The sequence below is a fragment of the Spermophilus citellus genome, assembly GCF_964194105.1.
Source record: "Spermophilus citellus genome assembly, chromosome: 4".
Lineage (NCBI taxonomy): Eukaryota > Metazoa > Chordata > Mammalia > Rodentia > Sciuridae > Spermophilus > Spermophilus citellus.
The window spans coordinates 221,875,990-221,902,409 of NC_138185.1; the positions used below are offsets into that span (position 1 = coordinate 221,875,990).

At 51.2% G+C, this 26,420-nt stretch overlaps 1 protein-coding gene across 6 annotated transcripts in view; it reads left to right on the forward strand.

Moving 5' to 3' along the window:
• The window catches only part of EML1 (EMAP like 1), a 165,716-nt gene that overhangs the window by 43,954 nt on the left and 95,342 nt on the right, over window positions 1-26,420 (forward strand). For 3 of the 6 annotated variants that reach the window (XM_081291995.1, XM_081291992.1, XM_081291996.1), the window contains exon 1: window positions 393-560. The exons of 2 other annotated variants lie outside the window; for them this stretch is intronic. In XM_081291995.1, coding sequence (XP_081148121.1) covers window positions 494-560 — 67 coding nt within the window. In that variant the 5' untranslated portion in view covers window positions 393-493. Of the gene's footprint in view, window positions 1-392; window positions 561-26,420 lie in introns of those variants that run through there. One more of the 6 variants, XM_081291991.1, reaches the window with a different exon arrangement.

Consider the following 26,420-nt stretch of genomic DNA (forward strand, 5'->3'; position numbering starts at 1 on the left):
TGCCCTGGGTGGGAAGCCGCGGAGGGTGGCAGCTGCGCGCTGTCCTGGCCGAGGCAGGGCCCGCCGCGGGGGGAAACGGGCGGCGAGGGCGCGCTCGGAGGAGGCGGCCCCGGGGAAGCGCCCGGCCAGTTGTCCGCTCTGGGTCCCGGAGCTGCGCACGGCGCGAGGACAGCGCGTCCGCCGAGCGTGGGCAGGGTCCCGCGCCCCTGCTCGCGGCCTCGCCCTTTGTCCCCGCGAGGCCGCCCGCCGCTGCAGGGCCGGGCCGGGAGGCAGCCGCCGCGCCCGCCCGCCACGTCCCCGCGCCGCCGAGGCGCCCCCTGGCGGGCGGCGCGGGCAGCGCGGGCGGCGGCGGCGGGCCGGTTGCCATGGTGACCGGCGGCAGCCGCCGCCACAGCAGGGCCGGCCCCAGCGCCAGCGCCGCCGCGGCGCGGCTCGGCTCAGTGTGTGGGTGAGCGGCGGCCGGCCGGGAGCGGGCGCGGCCCGCGGCCTCAGCATGGAGGACGGCTTCTCGAGCTACAGCAGCCTGTACGACACGTCCTCGCTGCTCCAGTTCTGCAACGGTGAGGGCCCGCGGCGGGCGGCGCGCGGGGGCCAGGCCCGGCGGCCGCGGAGGCCGCGCGGGGGCCCCGCTCCCGCCGCCGCCGGCGCATTGTGCTGGGGCCGCGGGGCCGCGCTCGCCTCGGGCCCCGCGCACGCGGCCGGCGTGCAGACCCCGGCGGGAAGCGCGGGAGGCGGCGGGGAGGCCGGCGGCCCGGCCCGGCCCGGGGAGGAGCGGCGGCGCGGCCGCCCCGTTCCCCGGCGAGCAGCGCCCTGGACGCTGCGCCCGGCGGTCAGCCCCAGGCACCGGCCGACTCCCGGGATGCGCGGGTGTGCTGCAGAGGGACCCCGGGACCCGCCCGGGCCGCCCCACAGCCCCGCCGTTTCGCGCAGCCCGTAGCTTTCCAGCGCAAAGACGGCGAGGACTGGCTCCAGGGTGCTGCGTCTTATTTGGCGTGCGGGATAATAGTTTTTTGTTGCATTTTTTTACAGGAAGGAAACATTCCTACCTGTGCATAGGGCATCGTGTAAACAAATATGAAATCCTGCATGCTTGGAAGAGTTCTTGTCTCACTAGCAGGGCTGAAACAGATTTTCACAGCACGCTGCATGTATTATCAGAACATGAGGTGTGATAATTCATGCACAAAAGTTTACCGCCTATTTTTTTACATGTTGGGGTTATTGCTTCATCAGAGGACCCCCAAAGTTTGTTAAAGGAAAAAAAATGTGTATTTTGTAGAATATGCTTACATTGCAGTCGGGATAATTTTGAATTCTAGAGTCTTGAGCAACTGGAGAGATTTTTCATTGTAATTGTAGTCTAGGGAGACCTAACACCTGTTTGCAAACAAGAGGTATCACTGTAGCAGTAAAGAGTAGCGAGTGTGTTGATCCATCCTGTATACTGAGTTTCTTCTTCTTTTTTTTTTTTTTTTCTCTCTCTCTCTGGTGAAATTTATCATCTTTTTCATGACAGTGTGTACTCAGACAGGTTTTGCAGCTTGTGATTTTCATATGGCTGGGTAGAATGGATTTGGTACTGTTGCCACTGGGGTACTTCATAGTCCAGTGGTGGGATGCCAGCAGGTTGATTCCCTTCTTCAATTAATATATTGAGTAATTTCCTTAATTGACTTATGATTGATCATATCCAAATTACTATTTTTGATCTCCAAGATCCATGTTTATGGTAGAATTCTCTTTGCCTTAATTGTAAAGGGCATGCGGCTGAAAATTACATGAAATGACTTCCAGCCATAAAGCCTTTCAAAAATTAGTATGTGGGCAGCAGTATCATTGACAGTTTGACTTGGATATGAAAGTGACTGTAGATATTTTTATTTGAGCAGTTGTTCGGGAGTCTGGTTATATGGTTCTTAAATAGAAATTCAGTCATGAAGTTGGCTTACACAAAGACTCATGAATGTTTTGGTTTTCTGCCTTTTCCTGTTAATTGCCAGCCTGGAGATATTGGTATGATATTTTACTGGTAATATGTCTAGAAGAAAGTAAAAACCAGCTCTTAAGCTTGGTTTTCTTTTATTGGGTGAGGTACTGGGGATTGAACTCAGGGAAACTCCACCACTGAGCCCTATTTTGTATTTTATTTAGAGACAGGGTCTCGCTGAGTTGCTTAGTGCTTTGCTTTTGCTGAGGCTGGCTTTGAACTCACGATCCTCAGCCTGCTGAGAGCTGCTGGGATTATAGGCGTGCCCTACCGCATCCAGTTTAAGTTTATTTTTAAACATGATGTGTTTTTAAACCAGCTTAAGAAAAATCACCTTACAATCAAACAATAAGATCAAACAAGATCAAACATTGTTGGGTGACTTTTTAAAGTTCTTATTAGCTCTGTATTGTGCAGGGTGAGGTTTGCCTTATGAATAAAGTTGAAGCAAGAGTAACCTTTGGAGCCTGGCACAGTGACGCACACCTGTGATCCCAGTGGCTCAGGAGGCTGAGGCAGGAGGATCATGAATTCAAAGTCAGCCTCAGCAACAGCAGGCACTTAGCAACTCAGTGAGACCCTGCCTCTAAATAAAATACAAAATAGGGCTGGAGATATGGCTCAGGGTTGAGTGCCCCTGAGTTCAATCCTCAGTACCAAAAGAAAAAAAAAAAAAGAATAGCCTTTGGGGCAAAATGTATGTTTAACTGATGACAACTTAGGAAATAGATGTTTTGATGTGAAATCATTCATTTTAAGAGGCTCTCATTAAGTGAAAATACAAATGAATACAATTCAGTTAATTACTATGTTGATTCAATTAAAACAGTGCACCACAGAAACACCATTTACCAAGAACTAAATTAAACATTTGGATATTTCATTAGCTACTTTGGAAAAAAAATTTCTTTTTAAAGTAGATTTACATTACAATGGCAGGACCGCGTGGGATAATATGTGAACTCATACATTTTCATATGTTGAATGTGCTTCGTGGTTTTAATAGTGGCGGGAACTCAGGACTCAGAAGTCATCATTATACTGTATTAGCTTCAGAGAATGCAATCCACCCTTATTATCTGCAAGACTTTATCAAGAGAGATAAAGACAAAAGAATGCAAAGTGAGAAGGGAGAAAGAAGAAAATGTGTTCTAATGAATGAAATTTCCCTCTTCCCTGTTCGCTCTTTTTCTTGTTCTCTCTCCTACTTAATTGTTCTGGCTGCTAAACATAAACTTGTACAATCTCTGGCCTACCAACGAGGCTGCCCAGTCTTATTTTTCAGGAATCATCTCTCTTATTAAAGTAGAAAATGTGTGTATTGCTTTTTTTTTCAAAGTATTTAAAATCTGTAGTGTGAGCTAGAAATCACAGACTTCTTTTTAATGCTATAAAAAAAAAAAACCCTGCAGTAGTTTGAAAAGTGGACAATAGTTGTGCCTTACAAGCCGATTTGTGGTTTAGAAAACACCATCTTTCACTGTAGGTGTTCTTCAGAGTCCCCTGTGAGGCAATAACATTACCATCCTCCCTGTACATTTGGGGAAACTGAGGCACAGAGAGACCTTGGGAACTTGAAAAGAACCCACAGTTGGGGCTTGGGAAACGGTCTGGGGCTCTGTGCTTGCTTTGCTGATGGTAGTTCTGTGGAGCTACTCACATACCCTGAACTAGCTCACCCTTTCAGGAACACCGTTGCTCTCAGAGTTGTGGGACTTGGAAGATCCTTCTCACCCCAGGAGAAGCCCTGGCACCCGGTGGCGTCACGCCCCACCGCGCCCCACTCAGCCCCTGCAGCCGCCCATCTGCTTTCCGGCTCTGTGCATCCTGGCATTTCTCGTACGTGGAATCCTACGACGTTCCGTCTCCACTGCTGGCTTCTTCTCCCAGCGCGTCCATGCAGGCTGGGTGCCCTTCCTTTTTATGGCCATTGAGGTCTTGTCCTGTGGGTAACATGCTATTCCTTCACTGGCTGGTGCACGTTGGGTTTTTTCCCCTCACTTTTTCACTATTGTGAATGATGCACCATGAAATTCACATACATATTTTTTATTAATGTGTTATAATCATACATAATAGTGAGATTTCTTATGCTGTATTCTTACTTGCACACAATTTGGTCCATCTCATTTCCCTTTCCTTTCCCCTTCCCCTGACAGGCTTGCTCTGATTTACTGAGCTCCTATTATTATTATTATTATTATTTTAATCAGTGCATTATAATTGTAATTAAAAGCGGATCCATTGTGGTATATATGCACGTGGACATTGTGGGGTGTGGTGGATTTGGGTCCCCAGGGCTTCCTGTGCCACCCTCCTCCTCCCTCTCTATACCAGCCACAGACACACATCTTTTTTTTTTTGTTTTTTTTTTTTTTGGTACAGGGGCTTGAACCCAGAGCACTTAACCACTGAGCCACATCTCCAGCCCTTTTCTATGACCTATAGAAACAGCATCTCACTAAATTGCTCAGGGCCTTGCTAAGTTGCTGAGGCTGGCTTTGAACTTGCAATCCTCCTGCCTCAGCCTCCTAAGCTGCTGGGATTACACACAGACACATCTTGAGTGGATGTACGTGTTTGTCTTGAGCTGATACCTAGGAGTGCAATTGCTGGGTCACGTGGTCACTGTTTTTTTTTTTTTAACATTTTGAGGAATTGATCTGAAGTTTTGAAATCTAAATATCCAGCTCTTTCTATGACCCTTGCTGATAAAAGAATGGGAATTAAGAAAATGGATGACAGAGGGGAAGAAGTGAGGGCAAAGAACAAATGTTGCTGCTGTGTTTCTGTGTCCTTTGGATATCTCGGCTGTCACAGCCAAATGTGCCAGCGCACATCCCTGCCCATCCTTGCTACAGGTTTCTCAGGACTGAGCATGTCCTCTCATTGCGTGCTTCACAGTCTTAGGTCTTTGAGTGGTTTCTTCAGAGTTGATGACTTGGGGACGAGGCTGGCCAGCAAAGGGAGGGAAGCTGCTCTGGCCAGGGGGGAGCCTCGGTTCCCGCGCCCGCCCCACGACTCGGGAGCTCACTACCTGCCTGCCTAGTCCATTCCTTCTTAGAACATTTAGACTGTCATTTCCGATATGGAGTCAAAATTTGGCCCCCAGCTTTCCCTGAGGGTCTGGACGGAAGAGTTTTCAGCTCCTTCTGTGTTACTGGGTTATCACTGTTGGAAGACAGTCCCGATGGCTCCTTCTCAGTCTTCTTTTGACTAAACATCACCATTAAAAAACAAGGAATTTTAGACCCTTAATCATCTTGGTTTGCCTCCTCTATGCCTGTTTCATTTTGTTTGTGTCCATTTTCAAATTTGATACAGTGAACGTGGTATTCCACAGCAGAGCACCGTCCTCGCCTCTGAGGTCCTCCTTCTGATAATGCAGCCTAAGGTCATGTTCGCTCCTTTGCTGGCCACATTCCCATTATTACCTCTTGCTGATACTCACCTAAGTTCTTATCTGTTTTACAGGTACTATGGCCAAGTCCTTTCTTTTCTTAGTTTCAATAACTCTGTGTGTGTGTGTGTGTGTGTGTGTGTGTGTGTGTGTGTGTGAGAGAGAGAGAGGGGGGGGTGGAGTTTCCTCCAGCAGGCAGAGCTCTCTCAGATTAAACCCAGTATCATCTGTGTTTAAAGATGGTGATCGTCTAAATAATCCCAGGACTCAGGAAATATATCTAGTGTTACAACAACGGGGAAGTCGATCATCGTCGTAAGCGTCTGGTCCTGGCTTGCTGCCTTTTCTCCATCCCTCCAGAGCCTGGAGGGGGTGTCCTCTATTCCCCGCTGGAGAGCGGGGTGCTGCTTAGGAGCCACTCAGACCAACTCACTCTACCTGCCTGGCACATTTTGAAGGGGCTCTAATAATCGTTGAACTACTGCAGTTAGTTTCTCTAGTTTGGAAATGGAAGAGTGTTTTAATTTTCATCTTTCTGTTATGGGAAATAAGATCCCCTTTTCCAGTCATCCTAAACTCCTCTGACATCTATAGTATTGGTGACGGTCTCTTAATTGACAATGGTAGACTTTTCAAGTTGGCAAATACTTGGATTTCACCCAGGACCCAGTGCTCCTGGGAGGGCAGCATGTGGACTCCACAACACGAAGTGTTCTCAGCCCTCTTTTGCATGCTCACGGGTGACAGAGTACTGACTTTAGCATTCTGTGATAGCTCAGTCAAAGGGAAACGCCTCCACAGAAAAGTGCAAAGCAAGCGCTGTGCTAAGCGAGAATCGCTAATTGGTGCGCTCGGCCCCCCACCCCCTGCCCAGCAAGGAATTTATTTTATAGCCAAACCACAAGCATTTATGACATTACAAACAAACTCATATTTCTTGGTGGAAAATGCACAAAACTCTGCTTTAAAAGTAGTCATTAATTGGTCATTGTTAATATCTGGGAAAGTGGAAGTGATTTCATACATTCTCTTAAAAAATAAGAGTGGAGGACGGAGGAGAGAAGAGAAGTGACTCTTGGTTTCTAGTTCTGGGGTCCTTGTGCCATAAAGCTCTCTCGCAGCGTGGAAGTGGCATTCACGGGCAGGCCCCGGAGAGTGGGAAGCGTGCGGTAGGCTGAGCACTCAGGCCAGGCGGCTGTTCCAGGCTCTGAAATCACTGGTATTTTGTGCTGCTTCCTTTGGGAAAAATTATTATTCATCTTTAAAGCCCTGGCTTATTCACAGAGGGGTTCTAGTATTAGCAAAACGTTTTAAATGCCTTTGGAAACATTGCTAATAAAAACGAAAAGCGGCTGTGAAGTCCCCTGCTGTGTGGTCGCCATCCATCCATCCATCGCCCAGCCCTCCTGCTCCCTGGGTGTCGGACAGTTCTGCTTATTTTCATGGGGCCCAGGTTGGGGGGAGACTTTAGTCTTGAGCAGGAGCAAGTGCCATCCATCCTCTGTGGCTTACTTTTAACAAACAGCTGTTTGAAAGAGTTTTTCTGTGAAGTGCTGGACTCACCGTGGAATTGAGCGTTAGACAGACACTTCCAGTTACGGTCCACGGGCTCCTTTACTGGCCAACGCTGGAGGTGTGGGAACCCACGTGTCTGCTGAGTAGCCATGTGTGAAAGTGCAGCTTTCTGGAAAATATTTAAACTCTGTCTTAGTGACACCCCAACCCCCAATGATGAGGCACACCTGACCTGCAGAGCGCATGGCACCTGAGGGCAGGACGCCTTGCACGGAGCTGCCCACAGTGGGAATGACAGGAGGCCTCCTGGCAGGAACGCTGTCGGAGGGAGGGGAACCAGAGGCCAGGTCCAGTGACGCTCACCCTCAGGGTCGATTCTTCCTTGAGGTGTGGCCCTTCACTCTGCATACTCCGCAGGGTGGGACCACCTCCTGAACTCAGTCATTCCCACCAATAGTCTCCCAGGGAGGGTGGGCAGCACAGGTCAAGACAGCGAGGCTGGAGGTACGTGGGCAGGTGTGCAACAGGGACCCCAGGTCATTTTGACACATTCTGCCCATTTTTGGTGAATACCCACAATAGGCTGAGGCAATTACAAGTGTTAAAAATGTGGTCTGTGTTAGAAACAGTGGGCTCTTCTTCCCCACTCACATTTCAGTTGGTCCAGTGGATTGTGCCTCCCAAATACCTGACCATCCATCCCACCTGCTTTAGCTTGGACCCCAGCAGTTCTCTTCCAGAGTTTGATTTGGTTGTAGTAGTGGCCCCAATCTGGCCTTTCTGCCTCCAGTTTTCACAGTTATTTATGCCAAGAGGGATAGGCTGTGCTGGACAGCCCAGGGGGCCATGGTGGCTGTCATAGGCCTTGGACTGGGGCTCTGTCAGGGCTACTTCCTAAGGGAGGTGAAGGGGCCATCCTCCAGCCCTCTTGCTGCAGGCAGGTGGGCGAGGCTAAGGATGTTCCAGACCCAGGGAACCTTGCAGGAAGCCCTCCCTTGGTGGAAGAACCTGTTGGGAACTGAAGGATAGTCGTATGTGGTAAAGGAAAGCAAAGCCAGGTGGCCAGGAGGATGGTGTGGGACTTTGAGACTATGCTAAGGAGCTTGGTCTTGTTGCTAGGAGCAGGGAGAGTGTCGGGGACAATGCTGAGGCATGGGTGACTTGATCAGAGTTTCAGGATTTTTTTGTGTGTATAGGGGAGGGTCAGGGTCTTGCTACATTGCCTAGGCTGGCCTTGAACTCCTGGGTTCAAACAGTCCTTCCAGCCCATCCTCCCGAGTAGCTGGGACTACAGGTTCCTGCCTCTGCACCTGGTTAGGTTTTCAGACTTAAAATCACTGTCCCTGCAGCAGGGAGGGTGGACTGGAAGAGCAGACCAGGGTGGAGGAGGACATTAGGTTGTCACCCAGGAGAGCCTTGGTAATTACATGGGAGGGGTGAGAGCAAGGCTCAGGAGATACTTGCAGGCAATGTTACCTGGACTTGCCTTAGGGGATGGAGGGGGAGGAACCAAGGACAATCCTAGGCCCCGCCTCCTCTAGCCAGGGCAGAGCCCAGGCCCGTGAGAGATAGGGGATAGGTGGTGGGTGGGTGGTGGGTTCAGTGTGGGGCATGAGGGCCCCGCTGAGGTGCTGTGCAGCTGTGGGTACAGGGCCTGGAGCCTGGGAGGCATCTGGGCTGAAACTGACAGGTATTTGTCAGCCGTCAGCACAGAGACAGAACTTGAACCCGTGGGCACGGCTGACTTGCCCAAGGAGAGATTGACGCTGATCTGCTCCTCCGGGCAGATCTGGTCCAGTGCCTTCCACTCACCTCTCTCCATCTTTGGCACCCAAGGCCCTTCAGGGTATGGCCTATGGCTCCTGGTGCTTTTGGGCTCTCTCACCTGCCAGGGCCCAGCCAGTGGGGTCAGGTGCCCTGCCTGAGACTATATGCTCCTTCCAGGCTGTTTCCTGGGATCATCTTTGGGCCTTTGCCCCTTGGCAGTGCCAGGCCCATGGTGTGTTTCCTGATGAATGTCCATGGAGTCAACTCAGAGATCAGCTAATTGATCTTCCAGGGCCTCCTCAAATACACACACCAGCCCCCGGCCTCCCATATGACACGTGTACAAGAGGAAAAGCTCTTGCCTTGACTTCCTTGACATAGTGTGTATGTTTGTGCGTGGCCTGTCACACGTGTTACGTCTGCATGTCTGCATGCACGTATGTGCACCTGTACACATGAGGCATGTGACACCTAGCTCTCTCCTCCTCCAAGAACCACTATACTTGGGTGCTCAGAGAGAAGGCATCCCAGACCTGCGATCTCCAAGGCTAACCCCCACCTGAGTGCAGGCTGATGAGGGCTGAGCCTGACGCCTCAGGACTGTCCTGTGCCATCAGTACACAGTGCCTCTAGCTGGACACTGTCACTTGAATCACTAAGTAGAAACATTTGGGGAAAGCATTTGGTGGTTTGACAGTCTTAGCACACATTATTTTAAGCCAAAGTAATTGACACAATGAAGTAGTTCTTGGCAAACCCAGCACTTTATTTTTTTTTTTTTAAAGAGAGAGGGAGAGAGAGAAAGAGAGAGAGAGAATTTCAATATTTATTTTTTAGTTATCGGCAGACACAACATCTTTGTATGTGGTGCTGAGAATCGAACCCGGGCCGCACGCATGCCAGGCGAGCACGCCACCGCTTGAGCCACATCCCCAGTCCCAAACCCAGCACTTTAGACAGTAAAAAGGATTTGACTTAAATCGCCCCCAAAAAGTTACGTAACAAGAGTCTTACATTCTTAGAAAAATATGCTCCAGTTAAGAAATGACTGAATGGAATTAGGGCTTTCTTGTGCCTCAGTGTTATTAAATATTTTAGCTCCAATTGTAGACGCAAACATGGTGAAAAACCTTAGAGTGGGAAGCATCCTGGAAACCTTGGGAGGGGACCTCCTGAGAGCTTTCTGCTCCAGAGTCACTTGTGTTGCTGACCCATCCTGTGCTTGAAGCCTGGTGGCCACTCCCCAGAGATCATTGTAGCCATAATAACAATGATCTGTTAGCAGCTCCCCCAGATCAGCCCTTAGAAAGTAATTAAGCAGGGCTGCCCACACCTCTCTGCTCTCAAAGACTAAAATTTGATTTGGTGTGTGATTTCTTTGTCTTTCTTGAGAGTGATCTTTTATCTAGTTGATATAATTTAATTATGTAAAAGTATGTGTTCCCATTGCATCTTTTACTTAATCATATCTCACACCACAGAGTTATTTCCCAGCCTGCCAGCGCTTGTGCTTTTTGAAAGTAGGCACCACGTCACATTCAGCTTAATCTCCCCATTGCCAGGCATCGTGAGTAAGTGTGTGAGTGTGTGTGTTACAAGAGACGAAAACTCTGCTGACGTGCCCTCCTGGGCGTTCGCCAGACACTGCAGTGTGTCTCACCTGGTCCTCGCTACACCCACCCCTGCACAGTGGGCACTATCCTTGCCTCTGTTGTGGGTGATGAGGAAACAGAGGCTCAGCATTCTCAGTACCAAGCTCCAGGCGGCTGGTGCATTGAAGAGCAGGGATGTGAGCCGTGCATTGCAGCCTGAGTCCGGGGCATGCTAAGGAATCCCCAGGTGGGAATGCTGGTGGGCATGAGAAGGGTGAAGGGGCTGGCTCAAGTCTGCCCTTGGTCTCTGGGAGAGGCTGCTGCGCGTCACCTGGGTTTGATTGCCTGTCCCCCTCTGGAGGGTCTGGAGCAAGCTTCTCTGTTGCTATGCTTTGGATGTGGTTCAGTGTGTATCCCAAGGGTCCTGTGTTGACAAGTAATTCCAGGATGTTTAGGGGAGGTGACTGGGTTGGGTAAATAGGGGAGTTCCCTGATTGACCCTCCTGGTTGTGTAAGAAGAGGACTGTGTGATGCCCTGCACAGGAAGGCCACCACCAGCTGTGGCCCTTCACCTCAGACCTCCTGTCACCATGGGCCTGGTCTGTGGTGTTCTTCTTGCAACAGGAAATGCACCAAGGCAGTGTGTTCACAGTCTCTTTCAGATCACACTTTGGCAACTCTTCACTATGGAACCCTCATTTGTCTCTGAACTGCCCCAGTCCCACAGAGTGCAGCCCCTAGGACACGACCCCAGGATGTGGGTGGACCTGGGTGCCACTGCCACCTGCGTTGCTAACCTAGTGCCCTGGGATCCAGCCCCCAGGGAACATGCTTTTGAATGAGTGTGAGCCATTTCCCAGTGGAATGTTAAATGGGAATTTCCATCTGGTCACCGCCTGCCTAGGAAGCTTTCAGATTCTGGCCAGGTGTGGCTTGCTCGAGGTCCCCTACGGCCAGCCCCAGCACTGCAGTGCGAAGGGAAGGAGCCCACCTGCAGACCCACAGTTGATGAAAGCACTCTGTCACTGTTGGCAGTTTGTACCTTCAGTTTTTCTTTAACCTTGTTCTATTTACTTACTTTCTTGCTTTCTCTGTAAGAGAGAAAAGATCGACTTGTGGTAAAGCACAGCATGCAGTTAGCACCCTGCCCATGTTCAAGTGCACAGCTCAGTGGTGTTGAGTTCGTTCTTAACATGACTGACCACAGAACTCCCTCTATCATCCCAGCCCAAGCCCTGTTCTCACGTTGTCCTCGGAGTTTGGCCACTCAAGGGTCTCCTGTAAGTGCCACTTATAGTGTTCCTCTTTTTGCAAGTGGCTTACTTCACTCTCAGAAGTAAAACAATAATATCATGAAGTTATAGAATCCCAAATTGAACAACGTCTAGCTACAAGCATAGGCCGGGTGCCCAGAGAGGGCCAGTTATCTGAGCATTCAGGCCATCGGAACTGTGGGTGCCCTGTCCCTACCTGGCGCTGGGTGCACCACCACAGTCCCGCTCGGCCTATGCAGGGTGAGCATCTCACCTCTGGAATCAGAGCAGTGAAAAGCTTGCTCTTCCCCTGAGCCAGGGCCAGTGCAAGGCCACACTCCAGAAGGGCAGTGTGGAGCCCTGGGACTTGGGCCCCAAGCCCAACACGCCGTCCCACTGTCTAACAGCCAGGAAAGCTGCTCTGACAGGCAGAGTGGTGGCGCGCGTCTGAGCTCCCAGGGTGGGGGAGCTGGAACGAGATCTCAGAGCAGTGTAGAGAAATGATGAGGGGCATATGTTTGCTGAAGAAATTCCATGACATATGCCTGCTCATCACCAGTAACATGCATTCTCTCTCCACGAGCTAAGAATCTAAGAAAGGAAACAGCAGATGTAGGACCCAGGATCTAGGGAGGATCTGGACTGGAGTCCTGGAATATTTCTGAGTTTTTTTTTTTTTTTTTTTTTGAGATTGTTTTTGCACATTGAGCATAATTCACTGACATGAGCGTCTGATTGGAGCTTCTCATTTGCAGGACCATTTAAAAAGCAGGCAGAAGCTGCACATGTCCAAAATGAATAAGTAATTCTTGAGAATTAGCAAAAAAGATGATGTTTGTTCCTTTCAGGATTCTTTGAATCTACCACAAATTACTCCCCAGAGGTTGGGAGCATGGGCGTTGGAGAGAGGCGATCTGGGTTCCCGTCCTGGTTTTGCATTTGCAGTAATGACTGGACCCGAATCAACTGCATATTATTTCCTGGCCTCAGGTTCCTCAGGTGGACTAAGGGGAGGTGGTCCTGAGCCCTGAACAAGGTGGCTGCATAGTCCAGGCAGAAGCAGTTGTACCTCACATTGGGCAATTTGAGGGGCATTTAATAAAGAGGCTGTTAGGGAGGCTCAAGTGGGTGTGTACTGAGCCACGGAGCTGGAGTAGTGCCTGTGACTGGTGCAGAAGGTAGAGTTCTAGCGAGGGGAGCAGTTACCAGTTACCAGACCGGATTCAGCCAGGGCTGCAAGGACAGGACCTCCAAACAGGAGCTGTGACCAGCCAACCCACAGTGGCCCCACATGGAGAAGCTGGGGAATCTGGACCTGACCTTGGTCTCTTCTTTCCTCCCATCTGCTGGACAGTGCCCCATTGAGCACACCCCTGGTGTTATGGTTTAGATGTGAGGTGTCCCTAAAAGCTCATGTGTGGGACAATGCAAGACAGTTCAGAGGAGAAATGATTGGGTTGTGAGAGTCTTTAACCCAATCAATGAATTAATCCCAACTGAGTGGTAGCTGAAGTGGTAGGGTGTGGCTGGAGGAGGAGGGCATGGGGATATGGCTTTGGGGTATATATTGTATCTGGCAAGTGGAGACCTCTCCCTGCTTCCTGATCACCATGTAAGCTGCTTCCCTCTGCCACACTCTTCCGCCATGCTGTTCCAGCCCTGAGGAATGGAGCCGGCTATCTGTGAACCAAGATTTCTGAAACTGTGAGCCCTCAAATAAACTATCCTCCCTTAAAATTGTTCTGGTTAGGTCCTTTAGCAGCAAAAAAGGTAACTAAAATGGAAATTGGTACCAAGAGGGGGGGTCATTGCTGTTTCTAACCTGACCATGGGGTTCAGAAGCTTTTTGCGCTTTTTGGAATTGGTGGGAGGAATTTTGAGATGCTTGGCAGTGCAAGCTGGAAATGCTTTAGGTTGTTGTATGGAGATTAGTGGCTGATTCTGGTGGGAACTCAGGAGACCAGAACGCCAATAGAATTCTGAACAGTGAGGACAGCACTTAAGAGTGTTCAGAGGAAAAGGAGGACACTATTGGTAACTGGACTAGAGGCCACTTGCGTTATGTTCCGACTGAGAAATTATCTGCATTTTGCCTGTGTCCTGAGACTTTCTATGAGGCTGATTTTAAAAGTGATGAACTTCTTAATCTTAATCTGGTGGAAGAAATTTCTAGGCAGTATAGCATTCGGCCGGTGCCATGGATATTGCTGGTGGCTTTTAGTCAAATTTATTGTAATATTCAGGAGCAGAAAGCAGAGCAGAAATATTTAGAAAACTATGGACTTGAAAGGCCAGAATAAAACTAGGGCCGAGGAAGCTGTAGTTGTTAAAGACATTACTGCCACTAAAGAAATGCCAAAGACTTTGCCCAGAGACAGTAGGAAAGATGGCTTGAGGGAATCTCAGGAGCTGGCAACAAGGCCACACCCATCTAAAGCTCCAGGGAGTAAAGGTGAAAATTCTCTTGACAGTGGGGCACCTTCTTGCACAGGGGGCCTAGGAAGTTTTTTCAACATGCTCAGAGGCCGCTGCAGTCATGATCCCTCGAGGCTGGGCTATGGCTCGAGATGGCGACAGACCTTGGGGTCAACCACGTGGTGCTGGTTCTGCAGTCATGCAGGATGCTGGAGTTAGGGGTTCATGGAGGCTTCCACCAAGATTCTAAAGGAAGGCCTAGGAGGCTAGGCAGAGGGCAGCAGGGTCGGAGTCCCTGCGGGGACCCCCTGAGAAAGCTAAATGTGGAGATGTGAGGAGGAAGCTGAAGCTGCAGTGGAGACCCTTGAGATTAAGAAATGCCAATAATGTGGGACATTGTTCTAGGAAAGCTATAGGAATTGAGCAGAGACAAGTGAACAGACAGGCCACTTGGACTGCAACCAACAAGGCCACAGGGTGGAGCTACACAGGTCCGTTGGAGCTACAGGACTTGTTTGCACAGCTGGATTTCAGTCTTGCTTTGGTCCAATCCCTTTTTTCTATGCCCCTAATTTTGTGAATGGAAATGTTTACTTTGCATCATTATATATTGGATGCTTGTAAATTGCTTTTAATTTTACAGAGCTCGCAATGCAAGATTGCCTTGAACCTCAGAGAAGACTTTGGACTTGAACTTTGAGCATTTTGCATTGTGAGATGGTTGTGAGCTTTTGGGGGCCAAGGGCAGAATGTTATGGTTTGGATGTGAGGTGTCCCCCAAAAGCTCCTGTGTGAGACAATGCAAGAAGGTATAGAGGAGAAATGATTGGGTTGTGAGAGTCTTAACCCAGTCAGTGAACTAATCCGTTGATGGGGATTAACTGAGTGGTAGCTGAAGTGGTGGGTGTGGCTGGAGGAGGTGGAAATTGGGGGCGTGGCTGGAGGAGGTGGGAATTGGGGGCGTGGCTTTGGGATGTATTTTTGTATCTGGCAAAGTAGAGTCTCTCTCTGCTTCCTGATCCCCATGTTAGCTGCTTCCTTCTTCCACATACTCCCCCATGATGTTCATCCTCACCTCGAGCCTCGAGGAATGGAGCCTGCTGTCTATGGGTGGAAACTCTGAAACTGTGAGCCCCTGAATGAATCTTTTCTCTGTACAATTGCGCTGGTTGTGTCATTTGGTCACAGCAGCGAAAAAGCTGGCTGAAACACCTGGGGAGGCCTTTTGGCACAGCCCAGGATGCAGCTTCCCAGCACGGAGCACAGGAGAGAGGGGTCAGGCAGGGTCTGCAGGGGAAGCTCGGAGACGCAGCATATTGTCATCTATGGAGATGTTGATATTTAGCAGCAAGTGTCTACATGTTGTCTAAGTGTCCTCTTAGTGCCATCCTGGTGGTTGCAGCTGGGTGTCTTGTTCTTGTTCCTGACACTTAGTAGGTTGTCATCCATGTTGGATCTTCTGTGTATGGTGTGCCAAGACTATTCTGGCTCTGTGGTTGTGCCTTGTCCTCCCGACCCCTCCCATCTCCTGTTGAAATGTGTCCATCCCTTGGGACTCAGCTTCAGCCTGCCTCCTGGGTGAACTCTTCTCTGATCCTGAGGGTTGCTTGTCTCTCCTGTTTCCATGCACCTCCAACAATGCTGGCTTCATCCTGTCCTGTTCTGTCCTATCCTGTCCCATCTTGCACTGTGGTTGGCCCCGAGTGCCTTCATTTCCGCCATCAGCTGGATGCTCCTTGAGGGCTGGTGGCTGAGCTGCTTTTTTGTTTGACGCTCTGCACAGTGCCTGGCATGCGGCGTGGGTGCCTCCAGTGCTGTAGTTATGCAGAGACCTTCGGTCTGTATCATGGTGACTGTAGAGAGAGAACCTCTGGTCCTGAAAGCTTTTCAATTTTACCAAAACATTTTTCGTGTTACACAGTAACGAGCGGCCTGCATTCACAGCCAGCCTGCCTCTGGTTATGGCAGGTGGAGCCAGAGCATGGGGCTTGCAGGGTCATGGGCCAGGGGCATCTGTGCCAGACTCGGCAGGACACCCCTGTATGCGTTCATTTGTTCACTGTGGCCTCTAAAGGCAGGCGGGACTCTGCAGGTTCAGCTGACGGAACTGCCGTCTGTCCACTCTTGGAGGCATTTCCTGAGAGATGGTGCAGTCCACGCAGAACCCTGTGCACTCCACCTGCGGACCACTGTAGGAGCTTTTCAAGGCACACCCTGTTTCTGTCCCATCCACTGACCTTACGAAGTGACCCCAATGTGAACAGTCTCCCCTCTAGTGTTTTGCAGGTTTTTGTTTTGTTTTGTTTCTTGAGATGCATCTTGTGTTGCTGGGCTGGTCTTGACCTCCTGGGCTCAGGCCATCCTCTTGCCCCTGCCTCCCTGGGAACGGGGCCTGTCCTCCCTTGTCTCAGGAACTCTCAGGTGGGTGAGGCAGCGTGTAGGCGCACACCCCCCCTCGTGTGGACAGTGGGCAGGCGGGTGGGCCATGACCTAGCAGGGCAGCGGGCAGCGGTGGCAGGGCTCCCAACTGTCCTGGCGCCTCCGCTTGGTGGTCTCCAGGCTGCGTCCACAGCCATCTGTTGGCTCACCTTTTAAAGCACTTGATTTAAAAAGAGGTTAAGATACGGGCAGTTTTGTCTTTTATTCTGCAAGTTTTGTTTCTTCCCCCTGGACCTTGAATATTGTTCATAGCTGCTGTGCCTTGCTTTGAGAAAACCTGACTTTCAGATTTCTGAATATAGAAAACATAGACCATTACAAGGTTTTCTACAGAACCCATGGTATTGTCTTAAAACTGCAGATTCCCTGTCTGCTCAAATGTCCTATTTAACGAGCTTTGTGTTCCACAGCCATGTGTGGAATAAGTTGGCTTGCACTTTGTTTTCAATTCCTCTTCTCCCTCAAGCCTCAGTGTGACGTGTCTAAAGGGACCGTTGGTCACTGTGGCTGAGCAGGAGTGCAGCCTTGCTCCTGTGGTCTCCTCCTGGGATGAACAGATGCCCGGAAGCGTGTCCAGTGCTTGAACAGAGCCCTGGTAGGCATCCTAGGGACCTGGTTGGTGCTCTGCCTGTTTGCTGGGTCCCTCCCCAGCTCAGGGTGTCCCTCAGATACCTCATATCTGGGCGAAGCACCTGAGTCAGGCCCGTAATCCCTCATCTGTGATTTCAAATTCAGAAAGCTCTGGACACCAAATGCTCTAGGTAACTAGTTTGTTGGTGGACTGACCTGACCTGAAATCACTTTTGGTGAAACAGAAACTCCCAAGTTGAACCATCTGGCCCCTCGAGGTTTCTGCTGACTCTAGAGCTCTGCCTTCTGTAGAGGTGTTTTTGAGTGATTACAGGTGCTGCCTTAGACTGGGTATTGGCAATATCTAGAATTTGCTCCACATATCCATTCTAAAGTCTGAATCCAAATTCAGAAATATTCTGGGTCCCGGAGGCTTGAGTGACTCTGAAGGCCATTGTGTCCTGATGACCCAGCTGGACCTGTACCCACATTAGTTCCTAGGGCCACACGCTGTCACATCCTTATCTGTGGACACTGGCCCAGCACTTGTGACATTCCTGTGGACACCTGGCCTGTGGGTGAATGTGTCCCTGGGGATTATTAAGGCCATTATACCACAGTCACCTGTCACAGCATCCTCTGGAAGGAGCAGGTGTCTGGGGAGCCAGGCAGCCAGACTTGGTAGAATCTTGTCCCGAGAAAGCCAAGTTCAGGAGGGTTCAGTGACTTTGACAACTGACTTGTTCCTTCCATCCTTCTTGCCCTGCGCAGCAGGAACCTGCGTTTCTGTTATAAACAAAGCCTGGCGGTGGCTTGTGAGTAGAGTGACTCTCCACATCTGCTCAGCATCTGCACTACGGTTTCCCGGAAGTGTCTCCTCTCGCGCTGGACAGGCCGCCATCAGCCTTTTCCACTGATGAGGAAGCTGAGGCTAAGCAGCTTTTCCAAGCCTGTGGACGCCAGGGACCATCCTTTCCTGTTCCGCTGCCCTCTAGGCCCTCACATTATTTGTGGATTCCCGCCTGTCCCCCCCCCCCCCCCTCTAGGACTCAGCTCACCGTCAACGCCCCGTCCAGGAGTGATGGCTCTTTTCAGATGCCTAGGAAAGCTGCTTGACCTTGTGCCCCAGATCCCTGTTCCTCATCTGTGCCAGTCTGACGTGGTGCTTGTTTTGGGGACTGGGGAGTGTCCTCGGGACTCTCGTTGGTGTCTGCTGTCGATGCCCAGGTAGTAGTCATTACATCTCTCAGTTGCTACATGGTAGATCTCAAGAGTTCTCAGCATGAAGATGATAAGCAGGTGGTGAAATGGTGGGCTCCTTAAGTGGCCCAATTTAGCCATCCCCATGTGTACATCTATCAGAACAATACATTCTACCCCCAAATACATGTAATTATTATTTGCCAACTAAAAGAATCCTAGCCAATCACATGGAGAAGCCTTTCCCAACTTTCCTTTCTTTGCCGCACACCCAGACTCATCTGTCTGGGACCCTCTTGCGTGCTCCCCGTCTCTTATGGGGCTCACTTCACACGCAGTCCTGTGTCATGTTCTGGTAAGCGTGTCGTTGGGCTATTTCTTTTTTTTTTTTTTTTTAATATTTATTTATTTTTTTTTAGTTCTCGGCAGACACAACATCTTTGTTTGTATGTGGTGTTGAGGATCGAACCCTGGCCGCACGCATGCCAGACGAGCGCTACCGCTTGAGCCACATCCCCAGCCCCTGGGCTATTTCTTTGTTGTGCACACATTGTAAATGTGCTTACGCAAACTGAGCCAGCTATGGAGTCGCTCAACAGTGTGGTTCATGGCCCCATCGTAGCGTGGTTGGTGCAGCATGTGACTAGGCTCCCGTCTGGCCAGCTTGGGGACTGTGCACTGCCTGCTGGACAAGAGAGTGAGAGTCGCGTGATGGCATCGATGCCGTCCAGAGGGCACTGCATGCTACTTTGGCAGTTCAGGCTTGCTGGGATTACTGGGTGCCTGGGCAGCTGCAGGGTCCCTGGTTATGTCACCAACTTGGCATTTGGGTACCTGATTGAGGGTGTGCGCTCAGGTGTGCCTATGTGACAACAAAAGAGTTGGATATAGACTGAGAGAGCAAGTTAGCCAGTGAATGTTTTCTATCCTAAATCTAAAAATGTAGCTGATGATTCTTTTCTGAATCACGTCCCCGGGGTGACTCCTTTCTGGTTGCTGGACTAGGGTTGTCCTGGCTCACAAGCCATCTGGCCTTTTGGACAAGCAAAAAGGTGTCTGTCAGCGTTTCTCCTCTGCTCCACGCCTGTCTGCCACCCTTTCGCCATTGCCTGGGGTCCTTCTGCAGCCCATTGTCCCTTCACTCAGGTGCATTGGCCCTAGCATTGTGAGGGACTCAGGGTGTCAGGATTTAGTGGCATGAAGGATAGGCAGACAGGGCTGCTGACAATGTCAGGGGTCAGGACAACCTATGAGCAGAGGCTGCAGGTAGTTCGGGGCCCTCTGTCTGGGCCTCAGTTGCCAACCGCTTTGTCACTTGGTTTTGCAAGCAAGTGAGCGTGTAGAATTGAGTGCGGCCCTTCTCTGTCAGTATGTGGAGAGTGGGAGTGGCAGGGGGGCTGCTAACGAGCTTGCCAAGCGTCTGTTCCCACTCTGTCGGCTCCGGGTTGTCCTCCTCAAGGCCACGCACGTAGGGTGCTGCCCTTTGAAGTGAAGGGCCTGCTACCCCAGACTCTTTGTTAGCACCCCTTCTTGAGGAAAGATGATTAATCTTGTTATCGAGCAGAAGGATTATGGGTAGGGCTGAACCAGTTTTGTGTGCTCTGAAACGCCAACCCTGTTGGTCTTGGGTTTCCAGTGAGGGAGAACAAAGGACGGCCTCATGCAAGAGAAGGGCCGGCTTTGGATTTAAGGGAAAATATAAAGCTGTGGCTTAGCTTTTATTTTTTTTTAATCATTGTCTTCAAGGCAAAATTCAGATGCCCTAGCAAACACATTTACATAGGAAGTGCATAAAAGTGTAGTTGTGGAAGAAGATAAACAGGTGGAGTAGCCAAAACAACCAGCCTGTTAAAAACTGTGGCGTTGCGAGAGGACTGTCGACTTGCAGGTCATTAGACTGATCCTAATGAACAATTAGTGGTCAGATTCCACCAATACGATGGAATGCAGGCTGGAGTTCAGACAAATTGGATGTTTATTTTTATGCTCTGGAAAACCTGACCTGAGAGTCCCTTTTGCGCCTGCGGTGAGGTTGCTGGCACCCAGGTTGGTGGCCAGAGCGCACCTCGCCTGCCGGGAGACCCCTTCTTGGCTGGCCGGGGCCACTGGCTTCAAGACTGCAGTGCCCGCCCAGATCTGGAGCCGGTGACACAGATCTGTGCGTTTGCCTTCCATGGCGGCTGTGAGGTCATGACTTCTAAGAGTTGGGGACACGGAAGGCAAGGTAGATTTGTCCTCATTTTCATGTAAAGGACCTAACAAGATCAGGACGAAACTCATTTCAGAAGAGACTGGAGAATAACAAACCTTCCAAAAGGAAGGCCAGTGGGACAGGGTTGAGGTTGTGCACTCTCACTCCAGTGGGTCAGTGACTGTAAGACAGGCGTGATCAGACCAGCCACTGTCACGGCTCATCCAGGCTGTGGCGCCCGTGTCCTGACTCCCACCCAGTGGTGGTAGCATGTAGGTCCTTTCCCAAGCCGCGGATCGTACTCCCCAACAGGAGTACCATCCTGGGTGGGACTCTGAGGGCCTTATTCTTGCAAAGACAAACGGCCCGTACCTGCTAGTATATGTGCTTGTCATCCCTCCCTGCAGTCCTGGGGAAGGATGGGCCCCCTCAGGTTTACAGCTAGAACAGCTGAGGCTCAGAGAGGCAAAGTAAACTGCTCAAGGTCACACAGCTAGGGAGGGGCAGAATCTGTATTCAAACCGACTTGATTCCAGAATGTTCTTGTGGAACCCATAGCTCATGGCTGAGCACTGCCTGGTCGTTTTGGTGTCTGTGAGCTTGAATTTTCCCCCATGCTAAAACCAAGATCTGTGAGGTTTTGTTTGAGAACTGTGGATGTTAGCACAGCAGTGGTACTGCCTCTTGTGTCGTGATTAACAGTGATTAGTTTTAGAGAAATTAACAATTGTTCTATTTTTCTTGTAAAAACAATGGTTTCCCTTTGTGTTTCTTTGTTGAACGGGATAAATGAGCCCTGTCTTAGATAGCCAGCTCCATCAGCTCTGTGCAACACCCCTGCGTTCTGGAAGAACAGCCTCCATTGTGTGGTGGGCTTGGTTCAGGAGGAGAGCTCCTCGGGGACCGGTGAGGACCATGCACATCGCTCTGTGTTGGGCGTGAGAGCGAAGGGGAGTTTTAGGTGTTTGAGATATTCTTCTTTATGGTTTGAAGATAATGACTTGGGCCACTCCAGCACGGGTTCCGTGTAGAGGAGGGGCCGCCCCAGGAGACAGAGGCCCATGGAGCCAGGCCCAGGAGAGCCTGGTGGGCAGGGCTCCCAGTGACACTGCTGGCTGCAGACAGTCCTCCTGGCTCTGGCCTCCGGCTGGGGTCCTGTGCTGTGTTTGTCCCTCTGCCTCAGGCTGTGCTCCCACCCTTTGAGGTGCAGCCTGGGTATGTATGCCCGAGGGCAGGGGCACCACCTGGAGGACCTGTTCATTTGATTTGCATCCCAGGACACTCTGTCCACAGGCAGTGGACACTCTGTATGCTATAGGTGACAGCGCCGGGGACTTAGAGGCTGGAGGGAGGTCTCACTCTGCCCAAGTGACCAGGGGCCACTGACCTGTGGAGCGCAGCTTCCTGGTCCCCAGGCTTTCTCCTAAGTTTGGCCAACTTGAGAGGTGTATGTTTGGTTTGAAGTGGGGAAAGGGGGGTGGGGCAGAAAGGCTGTCAGGTGCACCCTACCTGCTGGGGTTAGGGTTAGGGTTAGGCTGTCAGGTGCGCCCTACCTACTGGGGCTCACTGCTGGCTGATGCTAAGAGAAGAAGGGTGCATTTTGAAGGCACCGTGACTGCCTGATGTCTTTCTGCTGCACACCCTTCAGTTTGGCCCTGTAGGTCAGTGGCTCTCAAGCCTGTGGTCTGTCTTGCATTTAAACGGCTCTTTTCTGATACAAGCTTTTGTAACATTGTGGAGCCAGGTGCCGTAGCCTATGCCTGAAATCCCGGTGACTTAGGAGGCTGAAGTGGGAGAATTGGAAGTTTGAGGCCAGCCTCAGCCATTTAGTGTCTCAAAATAACAAAAAGGACTGGGGGGGGGGCGGGTAGCTCAGTGGTAGAGTGTCCCTGGGTTCAATCCTCAATACAAAAAGAAAGAAAAAAAGAAACAGATTCAGATTATGCAGATGATCCAGAAAATCACGGGGGTTGACATCACCACTGGTGTCGTCAAGAAAACTTGAGGCCGGGGAAGCTGTCACGTCCACAGAGACTGACGCAAGTTCCCCGAAGTTCTCCTGTTTTTTTCTGGAAAGCTCAGGTAAGTTCATGGGCAGCAAACACCATTGTCTTTCTGAGCCGTCTGTCTGTCGGCTGTTCTCCCGAGTGGACAGGGGCTCCTGGGAGGCTCCAGCTGCAGTGCACAGCACTCTGCCGGGTGCAGCGGGCACAAAGGAAATAACATCTTGGTATTAGTACAAAAGTGGTTTGACCTCAAGGGTTTTGGGGACTCTCGGGGCCTGCCCCTACCAATAAGGGTAAGAAACAGTGACTCACTGGGCATATCCTGGAGGCCGCTTTGTGCCAGGTGGCATGCTAGGTGGGGAGGACCCCGGAAACCGACAGCACAGGCCCCGCGCTCTTGGCGCCCAGGTCTGGTAGAGAAGGGGCTGTGACCATGCATGGTGAGCAGGGCCCTGTCCTGGGGAGAGGGAGCCCCGCTTGCTGTTCCTGTGGTGGTGACTAGGGGAGTGTCTGGGCTGGGAAGGGTAGAAGGAAGCCAGGTAAAGAAGAGAGGGCCATGCCCACGAGGCAGAAAGATGAGAGCAGGAGAGCGCACAGCCCAAGAACCACGGGAGCGCACTAAGGCCGGCCCAGGAGCTGGGCAGAGGGTGGGGCCGACGAGGTTCGTGGGGCTCAGGTCAAGTGCTGAGTGCCTCGCCCCATGGACAAAGGAGACCCACTACAGAAGTCAAGCAGGGCCATGAGCCGATCCTGTCTGTTTTAGAAAGATCACCGTGACATCACAAAGAGGGATGGGAAGGGACTGGTGGGACTGTGGGCAAGTAAACCAGTTGAGGCCGTGGCAGGAGTCCAGAAGCAAATGACCAGGATCAAACCAATGAAGGGACATTGGAGGTGGAATCTATAGATATTTGGAAGGTCTTAAATTTTCTAAATATGCAGATGTCTAGAATTAGCAGGATTTGGTGTTTGATATATGGAACCAGTCAAGGACACTCCAAGGTTGATTAATGACTGACTGAACAGTGTTCGTTTGCAAAGCCAGCAGAGTCTGGGAAGAGAGAGGCAGGAGTCACTCCATGTCTCAAGTTCACACATTCATATGCACATACACTCCTGTCCCTGCCCACCTACCTACCTACTCACCTACCTACCCACTTGCTCACCTACCTGCCCACCTACCTACCTACTCACCTACCTACCCACTTGCTCACCTACCTGCCCACCTACCTACCTATCCACCTACCTATCCACCTACCTACCCTCCTGCTCATCTACCTGCCTATCTATCTACCCATCTGCTCATCTATTTGCCCACCTACCTACCCACCTACCCATCTACCCACCTGCCCACCTACCTACCTATTCACCTACCTACCCACCAGCTCACCTACCTGCCCACCCACCTACCTACCTACCTACCCATCTACCTACCTACCCATCTACCCATCTACCTACCTACATACCTGCCCACCTACCCATCTATCTACCTACCCACCTACCTACTCACCTGTTTACCTACCTACCTGCCTACCTGCCCACCTATATACCTGCCCACCTACCTACCTCCCACCCACCCACTTATCCACCTAGCTACCCACCCACCTGCCCACCGACCTATCCACCCACTTTACCCACCCACCTAACTACCCATCTATCCACCCACCTACCCATCCACCTACCTACCCACCTACCTACTCACCCACCTACCCCCTACCCACCCACCCACCTACCTACTCCCTACCTACCCATCCACCTACCTACTCACCTATTCACCCACCCACCTACCTACCCACCTACCCGCCTACCTACTCCCTACCTACCCACCTGCCTACCTACTCACCTATCCACCTACCCACCTACTTACCCACCCACCTGCCTACCTACCTATCCACTCACTTTACCCACCCACCTACCTATTCATCTATCTATCCACCCACCTACCCACCTGCCACCTACCTACCCACCTACCTACCTGTACTCCAGGTGCAGGTGCCTGGCATGGGCAAGACCTGGAGCTCAAGGTGCTCTGGCTGTAGATTTCAGCTGAGGTTGAATTGAGGGTTTGCCCAGGGGGAATGTGCACCTGCCCAACGTGGACAAAAAGCTCTCATCAAGAGAGGTGTCAGGCTCAGGGGGAAGGCCCCGGGCCTTCCTGGTCCTTTAGACCCGCAAAGAGCAGAGAAAAGCACAGAATCTTAATTCTTCAACTAATTGTTTGGATATGGTTCAAACATGCTTTTAAGTGTAGCACCCTAAGCATGGCTTTGTGAGCAGCACAGCCTGTGTACTATGTGGTTTGGTTCTTGAGCTCACCCACACTTACGTCTGTAAAGGGTGGTACAAATACCAATGACCGTCTATATTTCCTTTTCCCAGACAAATGTTTTCTTTTAAAAGGGGGGTGGATCTTTTCCCATCTGTGGTTTCACGATTCTTGGAAATTTTACCCTCCTTTCTTTATACTAAGAGGGTGTGTTAACATGGGAATATGTAACAAGTCCCACCACTGTGTACAATATAATGTACCAATAAACAATGGGAAAATAGGGTTACTGGTGGCTTTGGAAGTGACGGTTTCTGTTAGGTGGGATGGCCGAGGTGGGATTGATAATGTCAGAAGCGCCCCTGTCTTCTCTGTGGGTTTAGATAAGAACCGGGGCCTGGCACTGTGGTGGCGGGAACAGGGTAGTTGGAGGTCTCCCTCTTAGGACTGAAGCAGTGTGGCTCAGGTGGCGGTGTCTGCTGGTTTTCCCCTATGGTGTGGGTGTGCGGCAGACCTGGGAGTGGGGGCGAGGCTGGCGGGCGTTCCCCCTGCCCACTCTGCACCCCAGGGTGAGCCCAGCCCATCCTGAGCTGTGGCCCAGCGCCAGGCCTCCCCTGGGGTGGGAAGGCTCATTATTCTGCTTTCCTTTACCTTTTTTTTTTTTTTTAAATATTTATTTATTTATTAGTTATTGGCGGACACAACATCTTTGTTTGTATGTGGTGCTGGAGGATCGAACCCGGGCCGCACGCATTCCAGGCGGGCGCGCTACCGCTTGAGCCACATCCCCAGCCCCTTTCCTTTACCTTTGAAGATCTTTCTTGATGCGCATTTGTCTAGGATCACGAGGCACATGCACAGGATTTTGGGTTCCATCCCCAATACTGCAAAAGATTAGCAAAATAAAAATGAAAATCAAGACAAATAAAAAGAATAACCAGTTAGAGGGACTCTTAGCCCCCTGCCTGTGACCTGTAGGTGGCTCGCCTGCCACCCAGACTGCTGTGGTGCACACTGCCCTGTGCCCGTCCAGGGGGATGAAGAGCTGGGCACAGACTGAGCGTGAGGCGGCCAGATGCTGTCACGTGCTGGGGACATCAGCCTGCTGGGTGTTGTAGGTTCACCTGTCTTCAACTCCGTTGCTTGAAACTTTCAGCCCTGCCTGCACGCTGCGTCCTTCAGTCTGTTTTCAGAAGGGTGGGGTGGACACAGCATTTCATCTTAGCTAAGCACTGGACGCCCGGTCCTGGAGAGCAAGCTGTGTGCATGCTGCTCCTGCTCTGGGTGGTGGCTGTGTGGCCTCCAGAAGAAGGAGCCTGCATCTTTGGGTCCTGCTCTTGGTTGTCAGCAGCTCACAGGGAGAGGACTTGAGGGCGATGAGCGAGAGCTGGGACACTGGGACACCTCAGCACCTGTCATCTGTCTTGCTGTCTTCCTGTTGGGATGGATCCTTTGAAAGCAGTTCTGGGTGCTCAGATAGAAGTGCAGGCGAGAGCAGGCCAGAGACGTGGTGTAGGTCTTTCCCGGGAGCCTGGTGGGCTTTCTGAACCAGCCCACTCCCAAGCACAACTCATGCCTCTCACAGCAGGTGGGGACACAGGCAGTGAGTGGCACTGTGCCTCGCCAACACACAAGTTCCAGTGCGTATGGAAGTAGCTGTGTGTCATGTGCAGGAGGCGGGGGCAGCGGAGGAGGCGCCTGTGTGGCAGATCTTGGCCACTCTGTCCGCAAGCTCGCCCTCTTCCAGTGACTCACCACCTGCCTTGGGAAGTGCCCTCCCCCAGCCTCACTGGGAGGTCGAGATGGGCTAGGTGATTAC